This window comes from Poecile atricapillus, chromosome 21 (genome assembly GCF_030490865.1).
Source record: "Poecile atricapillus isolate bPoeAtr1 chromosome 21, bPoeAtr1.hap1, whole genome shotgun sequence".
Taxonomy (NCBI): domain Eukaryota; kingdom Metazoa; phylum Chordata; class Aves; order Passeriformes; family Paridae; genus Poecile; species Poecile atricapillus.
In genome coordinates this window covers 4,631,931-4,657,495 of record NC_081269.1, presented here as the reverse complement: position 1 = coordinate 4,657,495, position 25,565 = coordinate 4,631,931, and the positions used below count along the sequence as shown (strand labels likewise).

The window sequence follows — 25,565 nt, the reverse complement described above, 5'->3', positions numbered from 1 at the left end:
GGTTAGGATGTACCCCGGTCCCCCGCTGCTCTCCAGGGCCCCGCTGCAGACCCTGGAGCCCCCCCGCCCTCCCACTTGGGGCTCTGTCTCCCCGAAATGGCTTCCCCTGGGCCATGGGTGATGGGGGATCGTTGCTCAGCGTGGGGCACCCCAAAACGGGTGCTGTTCTGGGGCGGGGGTCTCATCCTGCTCTGGGAATGCAGCCCCCCTTCGGCCCCCACCGGGGAGGCAATGGAGCCCTTCTGCCAGGGGGGTGGCACTGCCCTCCGTGCTGTGGATCCAGGCGGCCTGGCACGCATTTCCACGCTTCCAGGAGTGTGGGCATGGGCAAGCGAGGATGACGGCGGCTATGGCTGCCAGCCCAGCTCCTGTCTCCCCGGGGATGGCACAGGGATGGTGGCCGGCGGGCAGGCAGAGCACGGCCACTTGCATGGGGCTGGAACGTCTGGCAGAGCAGCTGTCCCCATGCAGACGAGGCCGTCGGGCTCTCGGTTCCGTTAATTATTCAAATATAGGGAAGTGTGTCGAGCAGAGGATGCCTGCGGGGCCGAGGATGCGCGGTGTGATGTGTGATGTCTTCTCGCCTGTTTGGCTGAGCAGGCAGCGAGGCTGGGCTGGGCTGTCCGTGAGTGGCCCTGGGAGCTGCCCGCGGGTAACCACAGGCTGGGCTGGGTGGCCTTGGTGCCACACGGTGACCCTGAGCCCTGCCTGGATGCTCACGGCCACCTTCTCTCACCCCGGCAGACTTCAACTATGGTGCGGACGAGTACGACGCCGAGGGCAACGAGGAGCCCAAGGCGCTTCCAGAGGGCTCGGAAACCATGCCCTACATCGATGAATCGCCCACCATGTCCCCCCAGCTCAGCGCCCGCGGCCAGGAGAGCGGGGACGGTGTCTCGCCCACGCCCACCGATGGCCTCGGCACAGGGGTAGGTGCTGGGGGCGGATGGGGGGCTCGGGGCTCCGGGTGTCCGGCTCGGGTGTCAGCGGTGTTTGTGCTGCTGTGACCTGGGGGACTGTGCCCGGCAGCCCGATTTCTGCTGGCCGTGGCAGTCTGGGCGCCGGGGAGCAGCAGTTCGGGGGATGCCATGCCCGTGGGACACGCCGTGCCGGGCCGGTGGCAGAGCCAGGAGGGGATGGGCTGGCCCGAGAGCTGGGTCCGGGGGCAGGGAGCTCCCGGGGTCCCCAGCTCCCGGAGCCCTTGGGGACAGCGGCTCCGCCGGGCTGCCGGCTCCATCTAGTGGCACTCGGGGACCAGTCACCAGCAGGGGTGGGGACACAAGGTGCCCCCCCTCGCTCTGGACGATTTAGATGTAACCTCTGCTGTTCGCAGCGCATCCTTGGGAAGTCCTTTGGTTTTCCAAGAGAGGAAGAGTGCCCGCAGAGATGCGGGGTGGGATCCAAAGGGAAAAATGTGGGGTTTTTTTCCAGAATGAAAGTTTCCATAAGGCCCGGGAGCGGTGGGGCCCAGGCAGGCACATTGGCCCCTCGGCTTTAGTGCACGGAGCAACCGCACGGGCCCGGGCTGGAGGATCCCCCGGCGCTGCCGCTGCCCGGGCCCGGAGAAGTGAAGTTTTATTTTTGTCATGGAAAGAGTTAAGCTCCTGACCCGGATGCTGAGGCAGAGGAGGGAGAGGTGTGGCTTCCTCCCCGGGGCTGCCCTGCGCAGCATCGTCATCCCGGCACCCAGCGCCCCTGGGGAGGGAGAGGAGGGTGCTGCCCTCTGCCACCGCCTCCCGGGGCTGTCTCTAAACCACTCGGGCTCCGGGCTCCTTGTCCCCTCAGCACAACCTTCGAGCCCCAGCGCTGACCCACCCTGCTGGGGTGAGAGCGCTGGATCTGAGCCCGAGCCAGCAGGGACAGCAGAGGATGGCTCTGGGGAGCAGGGCTGAGGGGAGATGCTGGCAGAGGGGTGTCCCTGAGGGCGGGTGGGGCACAGGCAGGGATGTTGTCTTGGTTGTGACTGACAGGATTGGGTTGGAGCCCAGTGCCAGCTCTGCCTCCATCTCTTCATGTGGAGCTGCTTGTGCTGGGGCTTGGCAGAGCACCCTCCAATACCAGCGCTGTGTGTCCACCTCCATGAGGGGCACAGGCTTGTGCTTGTGTGGCTGATGGCACAGGGTGCCACGTTCACCCCACTGCTCTCCTCCAGTGAGGCAGGACTGGTGTCACTGCCTTGGAGAGGGCTGGAGGAGGTTTCTGGTGGGGTGTGTAATCTTGAAAGCTCCTGGGGCAGCTGTAACCATGACTGGGGCCTGTGACTGCTGTGTACAGGCACGTCTTAACCCTCCCCATCCCACCTGGGAATCACAAGGTCGTGGTGTGGAGATGGTGTTGCAGCCCCTGCTGGGGTGCTGCTGGGTTTGGTTGGCAGTGTGGGCACATTCCCCTGGCCAGGGACCATTCCCCACTCTGTGGACCTAGCCATGTTGGGCAGGGTTGTGGTGCAAAGGCTGAGCTGTGGCATGGACACAGGGCTGGACACGGGCTCTGGAAAGTCCCTGTGTCTGTGTCCCTGCCCACATCTCACGGCAGGCTCAGATGGGTGCAGGGAGAAGAGATGGCTCCTGTGGGCAGAGCACACGCAAGTCATGGTTCCCCTTTTGCTTCTGAGGAGCCTGGGGGAAACTGCTGAAACAGCTCTTGCATTAGTGTGTCCTCCAGCCTGCTCTTGTCTTGTTTGCCAATGCCCACAGTGTCCCTCACAAGCATCACAGCAGTGCCGGTGTCCCCATGTCCTGGCTGCCCTGGCGCTGTCAGGCTGGGGCAGCGGTGAGGTGCCAGCTGGTCCCTGAGGGATGTGCAGCAGACATGTGAGCACACACGGCTCAGCTCTGTGACACTACTGCCAGTCCCCTCTGGGGCAGGGAGAGCTCTGGTACCTTCTGGGGGTGCACAGCCAGGTCCCCGTGTGGGACCTGGTGATGCTGCTGCCCTCCAAGGTCACTTCTGGCTGGTGGCAATCCCCACGGTCTGTGCCTTCGCACGGGACACGAGGCTCCAGAGGGCTACAACAGAAGAGATGCTCTCCCATTTCCGGGGGGGAGCGCGGGGGGCCTGGCAGGGGACCCCTCCCCGCGGCTCTTGCTGGACACACGTTGGGAAAACCGGCCGGGGAAGGCGGCTGCTGCTCGCCCCAGCCTTGACCACAGGCGGGCTGCGGCGGCGGAGCAGCCCCACCTCCATCGCCGAGAGAGCATTTCCTGTAGGAGCGCGCAGGGCGGAGCGGCGGGGCCGGCTGGGGCGCGGGGCTCGGCCAGCGGCCCCTGCACCGCCCGCGGCCCCGGCGCCGAGCGGAGCCGGCCGGGAGCGGGGCTGGCCCTGTGCTCGCAGCGCTGACGAGCCCGGAGCTGCCGCTCGCAGGCGGCTCAGCAGCCGTGCCGGGAGCGCCCGGGCCGCCGGGGACCAGGAGGCCGGAGCTGGGTCAGGCTGGAGCACCGGGGATCCCATAATGGCTCCTTTCATCCCGCGCTGGTGGCCGGCGTCCAGAGCTGAGTCAGCCTGGGACGGCTCAGCCGCGTGAGCCCCTTGTCCGGAGCCTTGTGGGGTCCCCTGTGCGCCCCGCTGCCCTGCCGGCCATGGAGGAGGAAGAGGAGGCCATAGGGTACCTGGATAAAGTGCTGGAGGATGAAGATGACTCTGAGCCAGGAACCCCCACCAGCCCCGTGTCTCCGTTTTCGGCCGGCGAGAAGGTGGGCAGCGGGGGGACCCTGCCCCCGTGCTGGGCACTGGGTGTGGGGACAAGGGGCATCTTGCTGGTGCTGGTGATGCCCCGGTGTTGGAACAGCTCCTGGGGCGATGCGATGCAGGGGGCAGAGCTGGGGGCAGCGGGAGCATCACTGCGGCCCCACCACACCCCCAGGACTGCCTGTGGCCAGGGGCGTGGGGCAGGGCTGTGCCAGGCTCCAGGTGGGGAGGGCTCAGAGTGGGGTGACCACCCAGCTGTCCTTCCAGGGGGAAGTAGAGCTGAGGGGTGGGAGCTGCATGGCTCAGCAGAGCTGGCCCCGGATGCTCAGAAAGGGGCTTGTTTTACACTGTGCCCCACTGCTCGGCCACCAGGAACTCCTAAACAGTCCCAAAACAGAGCTGGGGGGCGGACCCGGGGAGGCCTCTGTGCTGGCAGGTGGAGCTCAGCATCCGTGTCATGCCCACCCTGCTCGGGTGCTGGAAGAGGGCTGTGGCCCTGCTCTTCCTGGGGTCTCCTGCATGGGGCAGCCAAAAGGCCCTGGTTAAGAGTCACTGCTCTGGGTCACGGGGGTCCAGCTGACATTGTCCCCATGGGCTGTGTGGGCCCTGAGCATGGGTGGGTCCCTTATCCCCTGAGCTCTGCGCAGGGCCCAGGCTGGGGGAAGCAGGAAGAGCCCATGACTAATCTGTGGCAAAGAGCCCACGAGCTCCCAGTGAATAAAACTGGCCCCCCCATACGCCCTCCTGCTGCACCAGTCACTGTGGCCCAGCCTTACTGGGGCAGCCTGGCAGGGTGGACACTGGTTGTCACAGCAGTGCCCAGGGCTGGCTGATGGACACTAGAGTGGGGCAGAGATGCTGATCCTCAGCCATGCCTGTCTTGGGGCTGTGCCCCCCAGGTGTTTGCAGCTGCCACCTCCTCTGGCACAACAGCCAGGGCTGACATGGGCAGAGGTGAGACACGACCAATGTCCCCCCAAACCATCCTGAATGGCCCAGAGTGGTGCTCCCTTGGCTCTGCCTGGCCCTTGTCTGGGTGGCAAAGCCTGCTGCTTAAGTGTGGTTTTTAGGGGAGAGGCCAAGGCGTGACCAAGGATGGTCCAGGGATTGGGGTGTCCATGCCTGGGGAATGGCAGAATCTCGCTGAGGGTCCCACAGTCCCCCAACCTTGAGGGTCTTGCCACAGGAGCATCAGTGCTGCAGCAGACCTGGGTGTCGGGACATGCCCCAGTGCTACTGGAAGTGCCTGTTGGGGTGGCACTTCCCAAGGGAAACCTCAGCCAAGGGAAAGGGTGGTGCCACATCACGTGGGAGCACCATCCAGTGCCAAGCATGATTTCACTGGGCGTCTCTGGACTCTGCCCTGGGAGAGTCCTGCCATGCCGTGCGCCATCCTGGAGCGCTGCCAGCGGCGCCGGGCTCGTGGCCAGCCCGGAGCAGGGAGGGGAGAGAAGCCAGCACAGCTCATGGCTTTCCCAGCTGGCTCCAGACGGCCTCTGCTGCCCATTGGGCACATGCCCTCACCTTGCTATGGAGCTTCCCTGACACTGGCAGGGACATGTGCCCATGTGGGGGATGCCAGAGATGGGCTGGTGGCATGTGGGGTCTCCTCCTGTGCCACTTGCTGGCTTAGCCAGGCTCCTTGCTGTGTTCTGCAGGGTGAGCGGGACGCTGGCAAAGGCCTGGAGATGCGGAAGTTGGTGCTCTCTGGTTTCCTGGCCAGTGAGGAGATCTACATCAACCAGCTGGAGGCCCTCTTGTTGGTGAGCACAGCCCCCAGACTGGACAGCCCCTTGAGGGATGGATGGATGGATGGATGGATGGATGGATGGATGGATGGATGGATGGATGGATGGAGTAATTTTTTACTGGCTTCCCCCAGCCATATTAGCATGAGCAGGAGCAAAGCTCCAGAAGCTACATCAGAGAGCCAGCTTTGCTCTGTCCTGTCTACCCCCATCTGCACCTCCTGCACTGCCCATGTCCCTGTTGGGGACACAGTTGTAGCTTTGCTTCCTCTTGTGGACTTGCTGACCTTCATGGCGAGACGCTGTTGCACAACACGGGGTCACTGCCGCTGTGGGGAAGTCCGAGGATGCACGAGCCTGGAGTGCCCCTTGGGCCAGCTGCCAGCCTTGGTCCAAGTGTCCTGGGCAGCCCTTGCTGCCAGTTCAGTTCCTCCTCATCCCCAGTGTTCCCCTCTTAGTCCTCATCTCAAACTCTCCCTTCTTCGGCAGCCCATGAAGCCGCTGAAGGCCACGGCCACCACGTCGCAGCCTGTCCTGACCCTCCAGCAGATCGAGACGATTTTCTACAAGATACAGGATATCTATGAGATCCACAAGGAGTTCTACGACAGCCTGTGCCCAAAGGTGCAGCAGTGGGACAGCAATGTCACCATGGGCCACCTCTTCCAGAAGCTGGTATGCACCTTCCCTGGGTGTTGCTCCACTTGGAAGAGGAGAAGGGCTGGAGTTGTGATGAGTCTGGAGTTGTGATGCCCACAGGGGCTGTGCCCATGGATGCCATGATCATGCTGGGGAAAGAAAGAGAGGACAGGTTGAAGGGCTGTAGCTTCAGTTTCTGCTGTCCAGGCACTTGTTATCTGTCTGCTGGATTTTGGAAGTTTATGGAGGCACATGCTGGTCAGGAGCTACACCATCCTGGCCTGAGCAGGAGCCAAGCATGTGACCCTCAGCTGTCAGGACCCTCAGTGTCCTGCCAGGAGGGGACAACTCTGGGCAGTGTCACCTCAAGGGCTGCCTGACCCCTTGGGTGCTGTGGGGGGCTTCAGCACCCTGCTGGTGCCTGGCTAATCCCCACTCCCCACAGGCCAGCCAGCTGGGGGTCTACAAGGCCTTTGTGGATAACTACAAAATCGCATTGGAGACGGCAGAGAAGTGCAGCCAGAGCAACTACCAGTTCCAGAAGATCTCAGAGGTAAGCTGGGATGGAGGTGTGCCAGTGGGAGAGGGCTGTGCCCAGGCTGTCCCTGCACAGGACAGAGAACGCTGGCTTCGTGGCTGAGCTGACCATGTCTGCCCCATGGAGATGCTCTCCCTGCCCTGGGGACTTTAAGGGACTGTCCCCAAGGGCTGGGCCACTGGGGGCTGTGCTGGAGGGCCGTGGTCTTTAGGGTGTTGCAGGAGGTTGTCCCCACCTTATCCAAGCTCAGGTTGGGCTCAGCCTATGCGATCACCTCCCCATCCAGTGTTGGTGGGTGCTGGGCACCTGTGGCTCATCTCCTGCTGCCAGCATCTCCATGCCTGGATCCCCTACAGAAATGGGGACTTCTACGGCTACAGCCTGGTCCCCCTTGTCCTGTTCAGCTTGGTGGCATCACCACCATGTCCCAGCTGCTAGGCACAGCCAGACCTGCTCCCAGCCAGGCAGGAACCCACACTCCTTCACCCAGCCCTCGTTTGTGGCATCCAGCACGGCCAGGCTGGGGCCAGGGGAAGGTACCAAGGTGCAAGAGGAAGGGTGGGGGGCCCCCATGACCTTGAGCCATGACCTTCCCCCCGCCCCAGCCCCCCGCTGATGGGCCTTTCCCTCCCTAGGAACTGAAGGTGAAGGGCCCCAAGGACTCGAAGGAGAGCCACTCGTCCGTCACCATGGAGGGTACGGCGGGCGAGGGGAGGGGGACGCAGCCTTTGGTGTGCGTGGGTGAATTCCCGAGCCCTTTGTGCGCCTGGAGCCGGCGGGGCGGGGGGCTCGTGGCTCTTTAGGACGCTGGGGGCGGGCGGGAGCCCCCCAGCCCCTGCCCACCGCTCCTCCCCGCCCGCGGCTGTGCTGGGAGCCGTGCGGAGGGGCCGGAGCTGTGCCGCAGCCGGGCTGAGCGGCAGCGATGGCTGCGTGGAGACCGGGCTGCCATGGAAATCCTCCTCATTGTCCGGCTCTGCTGTAACTGCACCTATGGTGAGGCGAGGGGGGCGGCTCCGGTTTGGGGTGCCGGCAGGGAGTGATGCCGCGGGGTCCGTGCGGGGGGGTGGGGGCTGCGTCGTGCTCTGCGGGCTGAAGTTGGGAACGGCTTTGTTCCAGGCTGGGTTGAATCATCTTGGCTCTGGCACACGCAGCCACGCGTTCGCCGTCCCCGCCGGGCAGGGGCTCGTGCCACGGATGGGACGGAAGGAGCTGGGCTGGGCAGGGCGATCCTGGGCTGGCGAACCCCCTCTGCCCGGGCTGTGCCGTGTGGATGGTGATGGGGAGGGGTCCCCGTTTGCCCCAGCATGGTGGGGCTGGAATGTCCATCTCTCCCTGCCTGCTGCTGCCCGTGGGTCCCAGGCTGTGTGCACAAGGAGCCTGTTGCTCCTCTGTTGTGCTGGGACAAGCCCTCCCAGGCCTCCCTGGAGCTTTGTCTATGCCTGTAGTGATGCAGCAGGAGGGTCCACCTAGACCTGTGGGTCTAGGATGCTGGAAAAGGGGGGATGTGCCAGATGACCCTGCCTGTCACCTTTATCCCAGAGCAGCGTTCTTGCTGGCTGTCACAGGGAACAGGACTCTTGTTTTACCCTCTGGCATGGAGTTGTGGGGGTGCAGCCTCTGGTTGGGGTTCAGCCTGGCATCGTCACCTCCTGAGCAGAGATCCCGTGCTCACCCTGTCTCAGGACTGGGTGCTATGAGGCAGCACCTCTGGGATACAGGGAATGGGAACTCCTCACGACTCAGCCTAGAGTGAGGAGGTGGCACCTTTCCTTCCTCTCCCACTTCCCGAAACCTGGCTGCTCTCAGCCCTGGCAGTTTGGGGAAGTGCTCCAAATTGAAGGGAAAACCCAGAGGCATCAGCCTGGCTGAAAGCAGCCCGGGGAGACATGAATGTGGCCAGGCACAGAGAGCAGCATTGTGAGTGGGCTCCGTGCCTTTGTCTGCCCAAAGAGGTGGGGAGGAGGAGAAGGGTCTGTAAGTTTCCACTGAAATGTGCCTCTGGAGAGCCTCTGGGGCTGTTTCCTGCTGGGAGGGTGTGTGGTAGGAAAAAGGTACTTTCTGTACCCCGTCTGTGAGGCAGCTGTGCCCCCTGCCCTGGGTGGGGCTGCAGGCAGGGACATGGGGCAATGGGGTTGGGCTGAAGCCTTGGACCTGCTGTTCTCTGGAGGTGGTGGTTTTGCTGCTGCTGGAGCAGCCTGGATCCCCTTTGCACCAGGGCTGGCTGGCGTGGTGCAGAGAGGTGGGTACAGGGTGTCCCATGGGGTGGCAGAGCCAGGTGAGGGATGTGACCCACCACTGAGCCAAAAGGGAAACTGAAAAAGCTGCTGAGGGTGACGAGTGAGCGGCTCTTCCGCTGCACAGCCACAGCACAGCAAGTGTGGGTGCAGCTCTCCCGGGGAGGCCCTGCCCTCCAGAGGGCTGTCCCAGTCCTGTGCTGCCGCGGGCTTGGTGGGACATCCCATCTCACCACCCGTGACCAGCCTAGCTGTGGCTGCTTGTGCCCCCCACAGCAGGACATGGGGCTGTGGCAGCGGTGGCTCCCCACTGCTCCTGGCACTACCACGATTGTCCAGCTGTGCTGGCTCTGGGCAGGACAGGTGCCAGATGCTTGCCCAGGGCTCTGTGCAGACCAGGGGGGCTCTCTGGGCATCTGGGCTCCCCTCCTTGCCCCTGTGCTCTCTGTGACAGGTGGGAGAGGGGCCAGGGCTCCAGCCACAGGTGGCTGCTGACACTTTCTCTCTCCCCTCAGCGCTGCTCTACAAACCCATCGACCGGGTGACACGGAGCACCCTCGTCCTGCACGTGAGTGTGGTGCCAGTCCCACGGGGATGGTGGTGGGCTCTGTCTCTGCTGCTCCTGGGGATCTGCAGCTGTGGGGAGCGCTGATGAGGGGTCTCCAGCTGCTTTCGAGCTGCTAACCTGTGCCTGTCTCCTTCCAGGACCTCCTCAAGCACACCCCAGCTGACCACCCTGACTACCCGCTGCTCCAGGACGCCCTCCGCATCTCCCAGAATTTCCTCTCCAGCATCAATGAGGACATCGACCCCCGGAGGACAGCGGTCACCACCCCCAAGGGCGAGGTAAGCTGTGGGGTGGGCAGTGGCTGGGCACAGGGTGAGGGCTGAGCCCTCTGCCAGCCCCTGGCTGCTGTCTCTGCCCAGAAGAGCTCCTTGGTGCCTGGGTAGGATTTGGAAGGGTTCCTCCAGATACAGTTCTAGGTACAGGATTAGGGCTCTATCTGGTCCTTGCTGCTTGCTGGTCCTTTACTAAGTATAGAGGACATGGACCTCCCCATGCTCCTGGTGGCTGAGCCACAGAGAGGGACAGGATTGTCAGCCTTTCCCCATGGATTGTTGGCCATTGCTCCCTGCCTGCCCTCATGGCAGCCCCTCTGCCACACAGACCCGGCAGCTTGTCAAGGATGGCTTCCTGGTGGAGCTGTCGGAGGGCTCGCGGAAGCTGCGACACGTGTTCCTCTTCACCGACGTGCTGCTCTGTGCCAAGCTGAAGAAGACAGCAGTGGGGTAAGGAGGGCGCTGGGCACAGGGGGAATGTGTCACAACCCCCCCTGTCCCTCAGTGGGCCGGGAGATGTGCCAGGGAGGGGGTCAGGCATCAGTCAGCACCCGTGCCCTGGCTGCAGGAAGCACCAGCAGTACGACTGCAAGTGGTATGTGCCCCTGGCCGACCTGGTGTTCCCCTCGCTGGAGGAGTCAGAGCACTGCCCGCAGGTCCACGTCATCCCCGACCATGAGCTGGAGGACATGAAGATGAAGATCTCAACCATTAAGAGCGAGATGCAGAAGGAGGTGAGAGGGAGGGTGTGGGACTTGCTCGTGGGGCGGTGCTTTTCTCTGGATCAGGGATGGGACGTGGGGGACAGGGGCACCTCTGAAAGGTCCTCTCTGCTCCCTGTCTGCAGAAAGCCAACAAGGGGCAGAGCCGTGCCATCGAGCGCCTCAAGAAGAAGATGTTTGAGAACGAATTCTGGCTGCTGCTCAACTCACCCGCCATTCCCTTCCGCATCCACAACCGCAACGGGAAGGTGAGGAGGGCGGGCTGGGGCCGGGCTCAGCCCTGCCTGCACAGCTTGCCACATCTTCCTCTCTCTTACAGAGCTACCTCTTCCTGCTCTCCTCCGACTACGAACGATCCGAGTGGAGGGAGGCCATCCAGAGACTGCAGAAAAAGGGTGAGTCTGGGGCTGCTGAGGCGCTCTTGGGGGTCATGGTCCCCCCAGAAGCCACAGGGAAGTCCTATAGGATATAGGTCTTCTCCAGTCTCTATGACCAGCACTGGCTCTGTCCCTCTGAAGCTTCTGTCCTCTCCCAGACCTCCAGGCCTTTGTTCTGAGCTCAGTGGAGCTGCAGGTGCTCACAGGATCCTGCTTCAAGCTACGCACTGTCCACAACATCCCCGTCACCAGCAACAAGGACGGTGAGTGACCGCTGGGTCCTGCTTTGCCCAGATGACACCATGCAGGAGCTGTGGGGTCCCTGAGCTGAAGCGGGGACTCTGCTGTGCAGGGGACAGCTTCCCACCAGGTGGCACTGCTGGAGCAGCGTCAGGCTCCTCGGCAGCCCAATCCCAGCTGCAGCACGGGGCTGCTTTTGGGCTCTCTCCAGCCCCTGCCATGGGTTGGGCAGGACCAGTGTGCCCAGGGTGAGACCCAGCCAGCCCCACTGGGAACCTCCCCCAGCAGCAGGAGAGCTTGGGATGCCTGTCAGTGCGGGATACAGAACTTAGAGATGTCCCTCCAGGGGCTTGGGGGCATTTGAGTGTCTCTGCAGGCACTGTGCTCACTCTGGCAAAGGTGGCAAAGGCTGCCTTGGGGATGTCCAGCCCCAGGCCCTGACACAGCCTCTGCTCTCCTGCCACAGATGACGAGTCCCCAGGGCTTTATGGGTTCCTGCACGTCATCGTCCACTCTGCCAAGGGCTTCAAGCAGTCAGCCAGTAAGTGTGGGTGCCCACCCTGTTTGGAGGGGCCAGTGGGCTCGGAAGAGTTGGGGTCCAGCACGTGGCCCTGCTCTGCCCACAGTGCATCTGGGAGATGGTGAGGGTGTTCCTGGGCTGCTGAGGAATGTCTGCTCCCCCAGACCTCTACTGCACACTGGAGGTGGACTCCTTCGGCTACTTTGTCAGCAAAGCCAAGACCAGGGTGTTCCGGGACACCACGGAGCCGCAGTGGAATGAGGTGAGGGAGGGTGGGATGCAGGGAGGGGCCTGTGATCCCCATTTCCCTTCAACCCCGGTTTTGGAGCTGCTCTGGGGTGCTGGGGTTGAGCCACCCTCCCTCCACACCCCAGGAGTTTGAGATCGAGCTAGAGGGCTCCCAGTCCCTGCGCATCCTCTGCTACGAGAAATGCTATGATAAGACCAAACTCAACAAGGACAACAACGAAATTGTGGACAAGATCATGGGCAAGGGGCAGATCCAGGTATGCACTGGGGCTTTTGGGCATCCTTTCACCTGAAGGTGGACCCCTTTGGACCTGGCACCTGGGCTGGGAGGGTTGTCTTGGAGTGATGCCTGGGGTGGACAGCTCTGCTTTTGGGAGTGGGGTGGTGGGATTGAAGGTAGTGAGGTGGGTGGGCATCAGGCATGGGGGCTGATGGTCCTGGGGCACAGTGGCTGCAGGAGAAGGTGGGACAAAGGGAGAGGGGTGGCAAAGCCAAAACCTGCAGAGGTTCATCCATCCCCATCTGGGCTGGATGGAAGTGTTTCCGTTCTGCTGCTCTCTGTGCCGTGGCCCTGGGAGGGGTTGGTAGCTGCCTTAGGGAGGGCTCTGCATGTTCAGCCCCCCATCCCTCCTGTGTCCCACTCTGCCACCATCTGCCTTCCCTGGGCCTCCATCAGCTGCTGTTATGGCAACGGGGGTTTCCAGGGCAACAGCTGAGCCACCTCTGATTGGCGGTTGCCAGGCAGGGAGGATGGTGGCCCAAGCTGCCCTGAGATGCTCCCAGGTGAGCAGGACCAGGAGGATGCAGTGGGAGGCAGGGAACCCCCAGACCCCACATTCCCCCTGCAGCCACTTTGGCCAGGGGCAGGGGGACACAGTCTGGGCTGGGGGTGTCCCTGTTTTCCTGGGGGGCACCCCAGCCTGGCTGCCTTCCTGGCTGTGCTGGGGAGAGGCTCATGCTGGGGACACAGCCCTCAACCCAGGGCCACTTCAAAGGGCCCCTCACGGCTGCCTGTTCCGTGGGAAAGCAACTGAGGGCAGGTCCCAGGGGAGCAGAGAGCAGCATGAAAATGCTGCTGGGAAGGGGAAGCTGTGGGGAAACAGCACTGGAGGGTGCACAAGGTGGAAAGTAGGGGCTCAGCTTCACCAGTGGCTTCTTCATACCTGAAATCACCCGTCTGTTGCCCTTTCCCCCAGGAAACAGTGGTGTGGGGGTGGCATTGGGCCAAGTAGGAAGGCCAGGGCAGGGAAGGGGCTCAGTGTCCCGCGGGGATCAGTCCAGCTGCGCTCTTGGAAATAGCCTGGATCAACAAACATGAGTCATGCTGGGAGATGCGGGGGTCGGGACAGGGACAGCACAGCTCGTACCCGCTGTGCAAAAGCTGTGGGGGAAGAAAGGGAAAAAGAGAAGGCCCTGGGGCTGCATATCCCAAGGAGGATGTGGATGGATGGAGGAGTGTCAGGGTTGGGACTGTCCTGCTGTCACCCAGAGCCACAGCTTGGCCCCTGCCCCAGGGGTGGGCTGGGTGACAGGGCAGGACAGCAATGAGCAGGATGGGCAGTGCTGCTCCCAGGGCTGTAGTCAAGCCCCAGAGCTGCCCCCCTGCCTTCTCCCGGAGAGTCTTAGGCAGAGATGCTGCCCTGGATGTTCCTCACCCCTGGGCTCATCATGAGCTGTTGCTGGTTCCACACAGCAGCACTGGCTATGTGTGACTCCTGGTTGGCATTAACCCTGTTTTGTTGTTATTGTTGTTGTTATTAATTAAATTAACTATTATTTCTAAAGCTGGAATATGCTGTGGTCGGGGTAGGGCTGCCCTGTTTGGCTTGACCATGAGGGTCTTGTGTCCCCTGCACTGCAGGGCTCAGCCCTGTTCTGAGCTGTCCCAGTTGTTCCCAGGAGCTGGGCTCTGGCTGCTGGGTGCTGGCAGGGTTGTGTGGTGCTGTGCCAGGATGGCAGACACATGTTGTGGTGGACAAAGCAGGCTGTGAGTGCTTGTGCCCACATTGCAGAGGAGAGAGGCTGGATGTGTCCCCCATGCCCTGGAGGAGACAGGCAGTGGGTGCATGAAGGGGGTCTCAGGACCCCCTTCCTCAGCCCATTTGATACACGAGGGAATGTGGCTGTTGAAGCCTGTGTTGTCATGGGCACGGTGCCTGCTGTACCCTCAGGGAATAGCTGCCTGTCTGTCTGTCCCCTTCCCTGGGCTGGCAGAGGCTCTGGCAGGGGACATTTGCGATGCTGGGGCACCCCAGACCTGCAGGGAGTCATAGTGACCCCTATGGACCCCAGGGGCTGCTGAGGGATGGACTGGGGGGAATGCAAGTTCCCCAAACCTGTGCCTCACCATGTCCCTGCCTGTCAGAGGCAGCGGGCAGGAACCCTTCCAGGGCTTCCCTGTCCCCATCACCCCCTGGCAGTGGGGCTGACAAGGGCCAGGGTACACAGAGGGCTTATGGGGGTACCCAGCTGTCCCCGGGTGTTACAGCAGACCACAAAAGCCTTCTCCCGGTGCCCGTCGCTGAGATCAGGAGAGCCAGCCTGGCTCCTGCGGGGAGCCGGGAATGGCCTCGGGGGCCGCGGCTGCCGCCAGCGCTGCGAGGCGGAAAACGGCAGAGGGAAAACGGCAGAGGGATAACGGCAGAGGGAAAACGGCAGAGGGAAAACGGCAGAGGGAAAACGGCAGAGGGATAACGGCAGAGGGATAAGGGCAGAGGGATAACGGCACAGGGATAACGGCAGAGGGATAACGGCACAGGGATAACGGCAGAGGGATGACAGCGGATAACGGCGGATAACGGCGGCGGGGGGCCCGGCAGCCCCCGCAGCGCTCCCGAGCGGCGGCGGGCGGCAGGGCGAGAGTTAAACGCGTGGGGGCCGCCGGGGGGGGGCTGCCATTGAGTCACTTCCTCGCAGGGGGAGGGAGGTTTTTGGGGCTGCCTCGCCAGCCCGGCTCACACCCTGAAGATGAGCCCTGCCCGCTCGCCGCCCCGCCGCCCCAGCAGGGCTCCCCTCGCCGGACCGCGCTGAGCTCTCCCCGCCCGCAGAAGGGATGCGGTTGCTGCGCTAACCCAGCCGCGGGCACGCTCCTGGCCAGCCTCGGGTCGTCTGCCCGGAGCCGAAGCGGTCGCCGCGATGACAGAGGTGTTGGTGCAGCCGGAGGGCAGCCCCGGCCCCGAGGGCGAGCAGCAGCCCGGCGTGGAGGAGCCCGAGGGGAAGCGAGCCCCGAACACGGGAGCCCGGCTCTGGGGCAGGGTGCGCAGCAAACTGCTCCGGCAGAAGGTGCTCCGGGTGCGGGGGTTGGCTGCAGGGGACAGCGCTGGGCTCTGCCGGGCGTGATGACCGTGGCTTTTTGACGGGTGGTTTTGTGGGGTGGGGGGCGCTGAAATGAGGGGCTGTGTTGTTTGTGTGGAGAGTGAGTGCTGTGGGATCTGTGCACGGAGGCTGTTTGGGTGCTCTGGGAGCTCTCAGATGCAGTTGGCAGCCTGTGAGGTGTTTGTTTTCCTCCCTCCCTCTTCCTCTGCTTGCTGGCAGACTCTGGGAGCTGAGCTGCTTGCAGCGGGGGGTCCTGCAGAGGCAGGGCACGGAACCCCCAGCCTAGCCCTGGAGCTTGCCCAGGAGGCAGTGATGCTTTTGGGCTGGCTGGGACCAGATTCCTGGGGTGCCACAGCACTCAGTGCCTGCGTCCCCCCTCTTGTAACCCGGGTGAATCCAGGCTTTCCCAGCTCACGGCTGTGTCGCAGCCACATCAGCCAGTGTTGCCCGTCTTTGTGGGAACACAGAGTGCAGGGCTGTGCGACAGAGGTGACAAAGGAGGGGGACAGCACCCTTGCAGGCTGTCCCAAAAGCCCCAAGGGGCACTCAGGGGGTTTCCCTCAGTGGAGTCCCCCTGGGCAGGGAGCTGCTGGCTTGGGGCTGAGCTGTGGCTGTGGCCAGGGGCTGCCTGGGCCCGTGGGGGTTCGGTTTGGCAGCGGCGGGGCCGCATGTGACGCAGCGGCATTAACCTCGATTCTGTGCCGCCGCCACTTTGCACAGGGGATTAAGGGGCAGCAAGAGCTTTGTGGGGAGGCTGCCCGGCAGCTGTTGCTGGGTCAAAACATGAAGGGGTTTCATTTCCTCTGCCGGCTGCTGCCCGGGAGCCCTGGGGCTGCAGGGCAGGATGTGGCCCTGGCAGGTCTGTGCAGGGTCCCAGTGGGCTCTGGGTGCTGCAGCTGCTGCTCCTCAGGTCACCCTCAGTCAGGGCTGTGAATTGCTGCTTTTTTGGGGGGCTGTGCTCTGCCACTGGCAGCGTGTGCTGGTGTGGGGGCTGCTCTGTGCCATGGCACCAGGGGGCTCAGGGACTGTCTGTTCCCTGGGGAGGGTGCTGCTGGCATGGAGGTCTGGTGAGGATCTGCTCGCCAGGGCAGCCACGGGAGGCCAGGCTGGGGAATCTGTGGGTGCCACGCTGATGGGAAGCAACGCTGGCTGTAGCAGCCCCTCTGGGATCCCGCTCCACAGGGCTCTGGCAGAGATGACCTGGCAGACTGAGTCACCAGTGTGCTCCCAATTGCTTCACCCAAGGCTGATGGTTGAGTGACCTCATGGGCCTGAGATATGAGGAAGAGACATTCTCAGCCTCATAGTCCCTGCCCCACCACAGCATCCAGTTTGGGGTCCTGGGAAGCCACCATGAGGATTGGGAGCCCTACCAGCTCCTCATCTTGGAGCTCTTGGCACCCAACCCTGCCTGGGTCTGTCACAGTGTCTGATCTGGATGTGTCTTGAGGACAGAATTCCAGGATGTGGCCTCATCACCTCAAGTCTGGAGTTGTCCCATGGGCAAGACAAGCAGTAGGAGAGGAGGGTCAGCGCCAACAAGACATCCCCAGAACACACAAAATGCTGCAGGACTGCCAGGATGTTCATTGCCTGTTTCTCCACAACCTGGGGCCTTGTCCTACAAGCAAACAGCTTTGGATAATTTGGAAAACTAGGATGATGGCACATTCCTGTGGCAAGAAACAGAGGATGTCTCACCTCGCCGTGGATGAGAGCAGCACCACATGCTGACCTGGGCATGGATACCACCATGGCTGAGAGTCCCTGGGATGCAGGAGGGAGCAGCCTGGAGACATGCTAGTGACCTGGCTGAGATGTTTGGGGTGGTGTTTGAAGCCGTCTGACCTTTCAAAGAAGAGCTGACATCTCATCCTGCACAATGCCGGGTCAAAGGCTGTTCTCCTAGCCCAGGAGTTCCCCACTGACCTGGGATGTCCCTGAATCCTGCTGGAGCAAGGCAGCTCCCTTCAGAGGAGAAAGAGGTGGTGGTGGGAGCTGGCCTGGGGTGTTTGTCAGCACTCTGTGGGCAGGAGCTGCCTCTGGCTCTATGGGTGGATGCTCCCATCCATCCTCCCACGCCTGGAGACGAGGTGTTGGACACAGCTTTGCTTGAACTGGGGAGTGGAAGAGTCGTGTACCGCTGCTGCTGCTCGGGGTGCTGGCCAGGAGGGTTAGAGAGCAGCAGGGCCAGGCCACAGGTGCTGCCCCAGCAGTGCACAGGGACCTGCCCTAGTTCGAGGGGGACTCAGGCCCATGGTGCCAGCAGAACTAGCCCAAATTTGGGCCCTGCTGGCTACTGTGGGATGATTCTGCCCATGCAGGGGGAAGGGGCTGCAGGAAAATGACATGCTCAGGGTAGGGTCCACAGCACTGGGAGCAGCTAACCTGGCTTTTATTAAAGCTTTCTTCAGAGCTCTGCTAAAGCCCTTCCAGATGTGAGCTGCCAGAGCCATCAGAGCCAGAAGAACCCAAGGAATGGGGAAGGCATGTATTGTGGCTGCAGTTAAAATGGTATTGCAGAGCAGGGAGGCTCCTGGCCTGGCTGGGGGGGTGAAGGGTCTTCACTGCCATGAGTGGGACAGGGAGGTGTGGGAAAAAGGATGAAAGTCCCTGGGACTGTGGTGTTGGCTGTGGTGGCTGCATGGCAGTGCCGTGGGGGATGCCGTGCTGGGGAGGAGCACAGAGGAGCTGGAGCAGCAGGACTGGGGTTGGCTGTGGTCTGGCTGCAGTCTCGTGATCCCAGTGTCCAGACCTGCTGCAGAGTCCCATGGGAGCCTAGGGCAGCTGCAGCCTTCCCTCTCCTCCTGCTCTCCAGCAGCCGCAGGGCTGGCACGGAGGAAGCAGCGTGGCACTCGCTGGGCTCTTCCATGTGCTGGGCTGGAGCACCAGGGAGGGCTCCATGTCAGGAACCATTCCTGGGCCATGCTGGAGACAGCAACATTGCTACCTTGATGGGCACTGCTGTTTTCCCATGGCTGAGGAGCTGCTCAGGCTCACTGTGACACAGGGCTGGGCATGTGGCAATGCCACCGTGCTGAGTCTGTGCCAAGAGCCTTTCCTTGGGACTGTGGGGTCTTGTTGTGCGAGAAGGGACATGATGGACCCCACAGTGCCCCCCCATCATGACCTGCAGTGACTTTATAGGCAGGGGAGCAGCAGCTCCATGGCTGGAGCAGCAGCTCTGGACATCTTTACACTTGCCCAGAGCATCTCCTGACCCAGCAGCTGCAGGAAGCTCCTGTGTCCTTGCAGAGTGACCCCATGTGTCTGGCGCAAGTGTGACCTGGCAGCTGCATGTCCCGAGCCCTGGGAGCCCCCACCAGCTCCCATATCCCATCCCCTTCCCCAAGGGGACATTAGTGCTGGGCTGCCGGCCCTGTGCATTACAGGGATCGATGGGGCTGGATCTATACCACCAGCTGGGGACCAAAAAGCCCCAAAAGGCAACTGCACCCGCCTCTGCCCAGCCCTGGGGCCCGGAACCTGCCACGGCACGTGCCGGGGCCTTGGGAATGCCAACACCTCTCGCTGCACCCGGGCGCCGGGGCAGCGTCACTGAGTCCCCTGCTAGCCCCAAAGCCAGAAATAGCAGAGCCTGTCATTCCCAGGGGTTATAAATAGCCTTGGCTATGGGGAGATGTTGTTTTTCTGCATGGAAAACGCTGCCCTAGTTCTGTTTCATCAATCTGCCGCCAGAAATAGTCCTAATTTCTTGGAAGTTTCTTGCTTCTCGGGTGTCGGTTAGAGCACTGCCTTGCAGGGGCTCTGTGGAGAGGGCAGGACGGGGGGTGCTGAGCTCACCTGGCTTCAGGGCACAGCCAGAGGCACCCCAGACCCTAAAGGGGAACCTCTCCATCCTCCAGTCACAAGCAGCATGTTGCCCAGGAAAAGTATGTCCTGTGCCCTATACCATCCGCAGATCAGGGGCTTTGGGGGCCACCAGTTTGGGATGACAGCAGGTTTGGCATGAGGCTGTGTCCCCACAAAACTCACAGACCATTTCTCTCCACAGCTGGACCCACAGGCTGTTCAGACGAAAAACTGGCACATGGATGTGATTGAGATGAACGGGGTAAGTGGGGCCAGGGGACCCACAGCCCCTCGCTGGGAATGCAGCCCCTTCTTGCCTTCAGGCCAGCCAGTTCTCACCCCCTGTCTCCCACAGATCAAGGTGGAGTTCTCCATGAAATTCACAAGCAGGGACATGAGCCTGAAGAGGACCCCGTCCAAAAAGCAGACTGGTGTCTTCGGGGTCAAAATCAGTGTTGTGACAAAGTAAATGCAAGGGCTGTGGGGCTGATGTGCTCTGGTGGGTGTGGGGTTACACTGTGTCCCCTTGCTCCCACCAACACTGGGGAGCTTGGCTTTTGCTCTCTGCTGGGGACTTTCCTGTTCCCTTTGCCGTTGCTATCTTTCCCTCCTGCATGCCCATCCTGGCCCTGGCCCGGGGTTTGCAGGGCTGGGCTGGCTGCCACGGGTTCTCCTGGGAATCTTTGCTGACGGCTCCGCTTCCCGAGCCAGGCGCGAGCGCTCCAAGGTGCCTTACATCGTGCGCCAGTGCATCGAGGAGGTGGAGAAGAGGGGCATCGAAGAGGTCGGCATCTACAGGATCTCCGGAGTCGCCACTGACATTCAGGCATTGAAAGCTGTCTTTGATGCGAGTGAGTGTCCTGGGGGAGCTTGGTGTTCCAATGGGAGGGTTCACAGGGACTGAGTGAACCCCCCAGCTCTCTGCAAGCCCAGGGTTTGGTTATTGCACTGCGCATGCACCAGATACGCCACCCTGCACAGGAAGGGACTGGGGGTGAGGAGGCACAAAAACCGCAAAAACACCCAGAGATCCCAGTCCTGTGTGTGCCTCGATGCCTCTGAGCTGCCGCCACTCCTGGCTGGCTCCTGGGAGTCACTGAGTCAGGGAAACGTTGCAAATGGATTTGCAAATCGTTCTGTGTCCTGTTGCCCAGCCAGGCGGGAACCACTCGGCTTTTCCCAGCCTCAGCTTGGCTAATGGGGCTGTGAACCCAGCAGTGCTGTCCCTGCTCTCCAGCTGGCAGCCTGTCTGGATAGCTGGAGTGATGCAGAGGGTGGAGACCCAGAGGGGAAAGAGGGCAGGAGGCCTCACATGTGGATGCTCTCTGGACAGATAACAAGGACATCCTGGTGATGCTGAGTGACATGGACATCAATGCCATCGCTGGCACGCTGAAGCTGTACTTCCGTGAGCTGCCCGAGCCCCTCCTCACTGACAGACTCTACCCTGCCTTCATGGAGGGGATCGGTAAGGGCTCAGGGATGGGGAAGAGGTTGATGCACAAATGTGGCTCTGTTTGGCATTGCTTGCTCTGAGACTCCCAAGAGTCCTTCCCAGCTCGGCTCACTTGGTCCTGGCTATTTTTGCTGGCTCCAGGCCAGCTCAGGGATTGTGGTGCTGCTCCCCAGTGCTCACACACTGGCTGCTGGGAGGTACCTGGCTGTGATGGGTCCTGCTGCTGCACCAGACCCTGTCCTGAGCCCTCTCCCTCTGCCTCCAGCCCTCTCGGATCCTGCTGCCAAGGAGAACTGCATGATGCACCTTCTCCGCTCGCTGCCTGACCCGAACCTCATCACCTTCCTCTTCCTGCTGGAGCACTTGAAAAGGTAATGGCTCAGGGGCTACCTGGGACGGGTGGGAGATGCAGGACAAGTCTGTCTCACTGCTTTTCCATGGGGGTGGGACATGAACAGAGTTTGAGCTGCTGTTTGATTCCTGTGGTGCCTGCACAGCTGCAGGCTGATCCCAGACTGGAGGCAGATGGTGCTGTGCTGGTGCAGCCAGGTATGGAACGGTCCTGTCCCAGCCCTTCCAAGAGGGTACAGCTTCAGGTGTGTCCCACCTGCCCCATCTCTCTGAGCTCTGGCGTATTCCCAGGCTGCAGCTTGTTCAGACCCTTCTCTGGTATTGGTGTTGGCTTTCCACATCTCTCCTTGGGCCCTGTAGGATGCTGGGGGCAATCCTGGAGCCGTTCTGCCCCTCCAGAGCAGCCCCTGGTGTCCCAGGACCACCAGCCATGGTGCCAGCAGGGCCTGTGCTGTGCCTGGCCAGTAACTCCAGGTCAACTCTGCAGGGAGCATGCGGCCCCTGGAAACACAGAACACTTGGCTGCAGCAGCCGGTGTGCAGCTGGTTGGATGAGCTCTGCAGGGAGCAGCTGGCCTCAGCACAGGACAGGAATCAATTAGGAGCTCTGCAGTGTCCCCCTTAGCAGGAAAACAGCTCTGTGTCCCTTCCCACCAGTGCAGCAGTAGCCCTTGCTACAAGGTGCAACAATCCCTGTCACCTGTCAGCAGCGGATGGCAAAAACCAATGATAGGCAGCACTGTGGAAATGTCCCAGAACTGCAGGTGACACCTGATGTCACCTGTCCCAGGGTGAGTGAAGCAGTCAGTGTGTGGTTTGACAGGCTTTGTCTTGGCCCAGATGAGATGCATCCAAACCTGGGGACCCAAAACCCATGGAAGGCACAGGGCTGCATGAGGAAGGACAGCAGAGCAGAACACAGAGCCTGGCCAGAGCTTGGAACTGGGGCTTATGGCTCATGTTACTTGCATCATGAAGGCTTTTTTTTTGTTCCTCTGGTTTGGCTAAAACCAAACAGAAAAAGTGATTGATGCTGGGGGATGGAGAAGGAAAAATCCATCCTGAGAACCGGGCACAGCCAGTTCCCACATCTGCTCCCCTGGCCGGGGCTCAAGCGAGCAGCCTGTGCCGGGGAGCACAGCTGCCTCCTAACATGGCAATGTTATGGTCCTGCTTCCCTCGATGCTGGCAGGGCTCCCACAGGGTTGTTGGGGCAGGGAGCCTCGAGGGGAGTGGGTGCAGGGGGCACAGGCTGGTGCAGAGCTCCCGGTACCCTGCAGGCTTGGGAAGGGTGGAGGCCCCGCAGTGCAGAAGTGAGCGCTTGGTTGCTGCCACATCACACCCAGGGCTCCCAGCCAGGCCCGGCGGCTCCGGCGGAGGCCGTGAAGGGGGCAGAGCTCCCTGCCCTGCACCTGGGTTTTCCGAGGGCTACAAAGGACAGTGAAAAGTTGGAGGTGCCTCACTGCTGCTGGGAGAAGGGAGAGCAGCTCTCGGCCTCCACAATGCCCCATGGCTCCCCACTCCTGAACATCGTTAGGGGCTGACACCGCCTCTCTCCCTGTACCCCACAGGGTGGCTGAAAAGGAGCCTATCAACAAAATGTCTCTCCACAATCTGGCCACAGTCTTCGGGCCAACACTTCTAAGACCCTCAGAGGGGGAGAGCAAGGCACACCTCACCTTGGCCTCTGACATCTGGTCCCATGATGTGATGGCCCAGGTAAGAGCTGGCTGGGTACTGGAGGGGTTCACCTGCCTGTTGGGGTAGATTTGTTACTTTGCTGGATGGGACAAGCTGGGAGGTGGCACCTCTTCCCCTTTCTGTAGTAACACACATTTCTGTAGTAACCCCCCGCCCATTTACCTTCTACAGGTCCAGGTCCTTCTCTACTACCTGCAGCATCCTCCCATCTCCTTCACCGAGCTCAAACGCAACACACTTTACTTCTCCACGGATGTGTAGCCTGCAGGCAGAAGGCACCAGCTGCAAACACTCCAGTTCCCTGCTGGGGGACACGGACTGGATCACAGCCCCCAGGGGAGACCAGCCCAGACCCAGGACGGTGCTGCCAGCAGCTCCTGTACAATCACGTTCCAGTGGCCCGGTCCCACCAGGTGCCAGGCCCTCTCTGTAAAGTAGTCGTGTCTTATGTCCCTTCTTGTGTTCAAGGATTGTTTTTATGTATATTTGCTCAACGAAAGAGGTAGTGACTGACAAGAGCTGTGGACACAGGCTTCCCCCTTGGCTAGTTTTCTCCTGGACTCCTTTCTGCCTGCTCACTCCTACCAGACACCCGTCGCCTGAAGCCTGCAGTGCCCCACGAGTGCCTGTTTGCTGCCCAGCTCCCTGCCCACACCTGCATGTGCAGCACCAGCTTGCTCTGAGGCCGGGAGCTCACGGGCTTCCCTTCCTGGTGACAGTGACAACAAGCTCTGCTTTGGCTTCGCTGCCTGCGCAAATGTTGGACCCTGTGCCTGGATCCTGCTCCGGCCCGAGCAAACCTGCGACCACGAGAACAGAGGAGCAGGGTGCTGCTTCCTCCCTGCCAAGGCTCTTCTGGGTGTTTTCAGGCCAGTCCCTTCTCCAGCCCCAGCTTTGCCTGTGTGTGTGTGGCGTGGCAGTTGCTCCCCTCGCTGGATTTCACCTCTGAGTAGCATTATGAGGTAACCCCTCACACAAGGCTGGAGCCAGAGGTGCTCTTGTGGTCTTGATCCACAGCAGGTTGAAGGGATGTCCAGCCAGGCAGGATTGCTTCATGCACCATGGGCTGACCACATGTCTGCTCTGGCACTGATGTGGTCCCAAATTTCCCAGTTTGGAAATTTGGTGGAGAACATGGTACCTGCTGTTCAGTTCTTTGACTGCCATAGTGAGGCACTCATGCCCCTGCCAGCCCAGCACTGCCATGAGCGCCACATGCACCCCGTGGCACAGCCTGCTGGGGCACCAGCTTTCCTCCCATGACCACGGGGACAAGGAGATGTTTTTTCCCCCTTCTTGGCCTTCCCTGCTGCACTGGGCACATGGCAGCACATGGCCCTGCCTTGGCTGGCAGAGGCAGCTTGGCTGCCAGAGGCAAGTGTTCTGCAGCAGCTGGATGGTCACCCAGCCTGGGAACCAGCACAGAAGGATGGGAGGAGGAAAGCCTTCATGGCCCTCGTGACTGAAGGCAGAAATGCTTTGTTCTGTCTTTCTCCCAGAGTGGTTTCTGCTGGATTAGCTGTGCCCAGCCAGCTCAGGTCTGTTAGTGGCTCCAGTTCTTGACCCCTCCCAAGCTGATGGCTGGAGCTGTCACGCCATGTCCCGAGGCAGGACAGGCTGCCCGAGTGTCCGGCTCCCGGGATGTCCCCCACACTCCCACGTAAGTGTTGGAACCTGCTGGGACACGAAACCTTTCGCTCTGTGAGCTGAGTCCATGTTCATGTGGGAAAAGCCCCCCCACCTCCCCAACTGCGTTGGCCCTGTGCTCTCCTGTGCCAAATGGAGATGGATGAGAAGCGACCAAGCGTGTCCCTCACAGTGGCATTGCCTTTACCCTCCCAACTAATGGACTGTTCCAGGTAGAGCCCAGCCACCGATGCACCAGGTATGTCCTCAGCCACATCCCTGGGGAAGGCAGCACCTGCCAGCCCTGCACCAGCAAAGCAACCAAGGAGGGGAGGTCTCAGTCCCCCTCCAAAGGGCTCACACTCCAGACCCTGCTCCTCTTGACTACCAGCTAAACAGAAGGGAAACAGCATTGCAGAAAATAACCAGGCATCTGTCTTGGCCCTGGACCCAGTAAGGAGGCCGAGCTTTAGATCTGACTGCACTACAGATCCCTGTGTGTGTCTGATTTGTTACATGTGTCCAAGTCTCTGTCCACGACACTGTCATTCCAGATGGAGACTCTGTACAGCCAAATTCCCCCCACGACAGTGGCTGGAGGCCCGGTCCCCACAGCCCAGCACAATGGGCTGTGGCTGTCCCCATGACTGGCTTTTGCTTGTCCCTACAGCAAGGAAAAGAGGGGGGTGGACTCTTGCAGCTACAGGTAGAATAGAACTGTTAATTAATATTTGACTTTCAAAAGTTGTTAAGGATATATTTTTGTTTGTGTTCTGTTTCAATTTCTGTAGATTATAAACTTTAAATGGCTGTAAAACCTCATGAGGAGAAAAAAAATGTTAATAAAAATGCAAAGCCCTGATATTTGCACAAAAGAATCCCTGTGGTGTTGCTGTTTTCACTAACTGATCACCTTGGTATTGCAGCTTCTTTTTTCTGTTGTGGAATTTTTGCTAGTTGCACTTCAAGCCAGTGGTATAAGCACAGGCAATGTGCCAGGCAATCTTTGAAGAGACTTCTTATGGTTTGGGCTACATCCTTGCATTTTGGAGAAAAAAAAAACCTGGACTGTCTGGAGCCAGCCTGTTTAATCAGCCTAGAATTACTCAAGCTTAAAATTCAGCTGACTTGCACAGCTTCTGGCCTGAGGATACTGAACAGGCAGAGGAAGGGACATCAGGAGATCTGGAAACATCATCTGATAGATGACATGGTGCTGTCTCCCCACTTCTTTCCATGTGGGAATGGGAGCCAATGTGCCTCCAAACTGACCACTGTATCAGCCAAAGCACATGGGTAATATTGCTCTCCCAGGTTAACAAGGGCTGTCACTGTTCTGGGATGCAAACTGTGGATGCAAAGGAGGGGAAGTGGGTGAGAGAATCCGTATTACTTGTGTGCACTGCATCTGAAATGCCACTGCCTCAAAGATGAGAGGTAGTGTTTGCCTTTATGGAGAGGCTCAATAAAGGTTAAAAATGACCCTCTGAGATCTGAGAACAGAGTTTGG

The 25,565-nt window shown here is 60.9% G+C and overlaps 1 protein-coding gene across 3 annotated transcripts; it reads left to right on the top strand.

Moving 5' to 3' along the window:
- The first annotated feature begins 3,217 nt into the window (after positions 1–3,217).
- On the top strand, positions 3,218–24,933 carry ABR (ABR activator of RhoGEF and GTPase). Of its 3 annotated transcripts, XR_009279270.1 has the most exons (23): positions 3,218–3,692; positions 5,346–5,450; positions 5,925–6,110; positions 6,520–6,627; positions 7,248–7,308; positions 9,362–9,414; positions 9,552–9,692; positions 10,015–10,136; positions 10,255–10,420; positions 10,534–10,656; positions 10,728–10,803; positions 10,944–11,048; positions 11,492–11,566; positions 11,710–11,807; positions 11,920–12,051; positions 19,125–19,184; positions 19,278–19,387; positions 19,634–19,773; positions 20,256–20,390; positions 20,644–20,749; positions 22,300–22,447; positions 22,601–23,391; positions 23,929–24,933. XR_009279270.1 is itself a non-coding variant. In XM_058854260.1 (22 exons), exons 1-22 carry the CDS (start codon positions 3,579–3,581, stop codon positions 22,688–22,690), a joined length of 2,454 nt encoding a protein of 817 aa, XP_058710243.1. In that variant the 5' UTR covers positions 3,218–3,578; the 3' UTR covers positions 22,691–24,933. The 3 variants fall into 3 exon arrangements, 2 of the variants coding, with proteins under 2 accessions (XP_058710243.1, XP_058710244.1); XM_058854260.1 differs by having other exon boundaries at positions 22,601–24,933; XM_058854261.1 differs by lacking the exons at positions 3,218–3,692; positions 5,346–5,450; positions 5,925–6,110; ... (10 more) ...; positions 11,710–11,807; positions 11,920–12,051 and adding an exon at positions 14,727–15,076 and having other exon boundaries at positions 22,601–24,933.
- Positions 24,934–25,565: the final 632 nt, after the last annotated feature.

What these genes read in the sequence shown, in the direction of transcription:
- ABR (XM_058854260.1), top strand. Translation starts at nt 3,579, where the DNA reads ATGGAGGAGGAAGAGGAGGCCATAGGGTACCTGGATAAAGTGCTGGAG. An exon ending in CTGAAGAAGACAGCAGTGGG is followed by an intron (nt 10,137 to 10,254) that starts GTAAGGAGGGCG and finishes CCCTGGCTGCAG; the next exon opens with GAAGCACCAGCAGTACGACT. An exon ending in CGGAGCCGCAGTGGAATGAG is followed by an intron (nt 11,808 to 11,919) that starts GTGAGGGAGGGT and finishes TCCACACCCCAG; the next exon opens with GAGTTTGAGATCGAGCTAGA.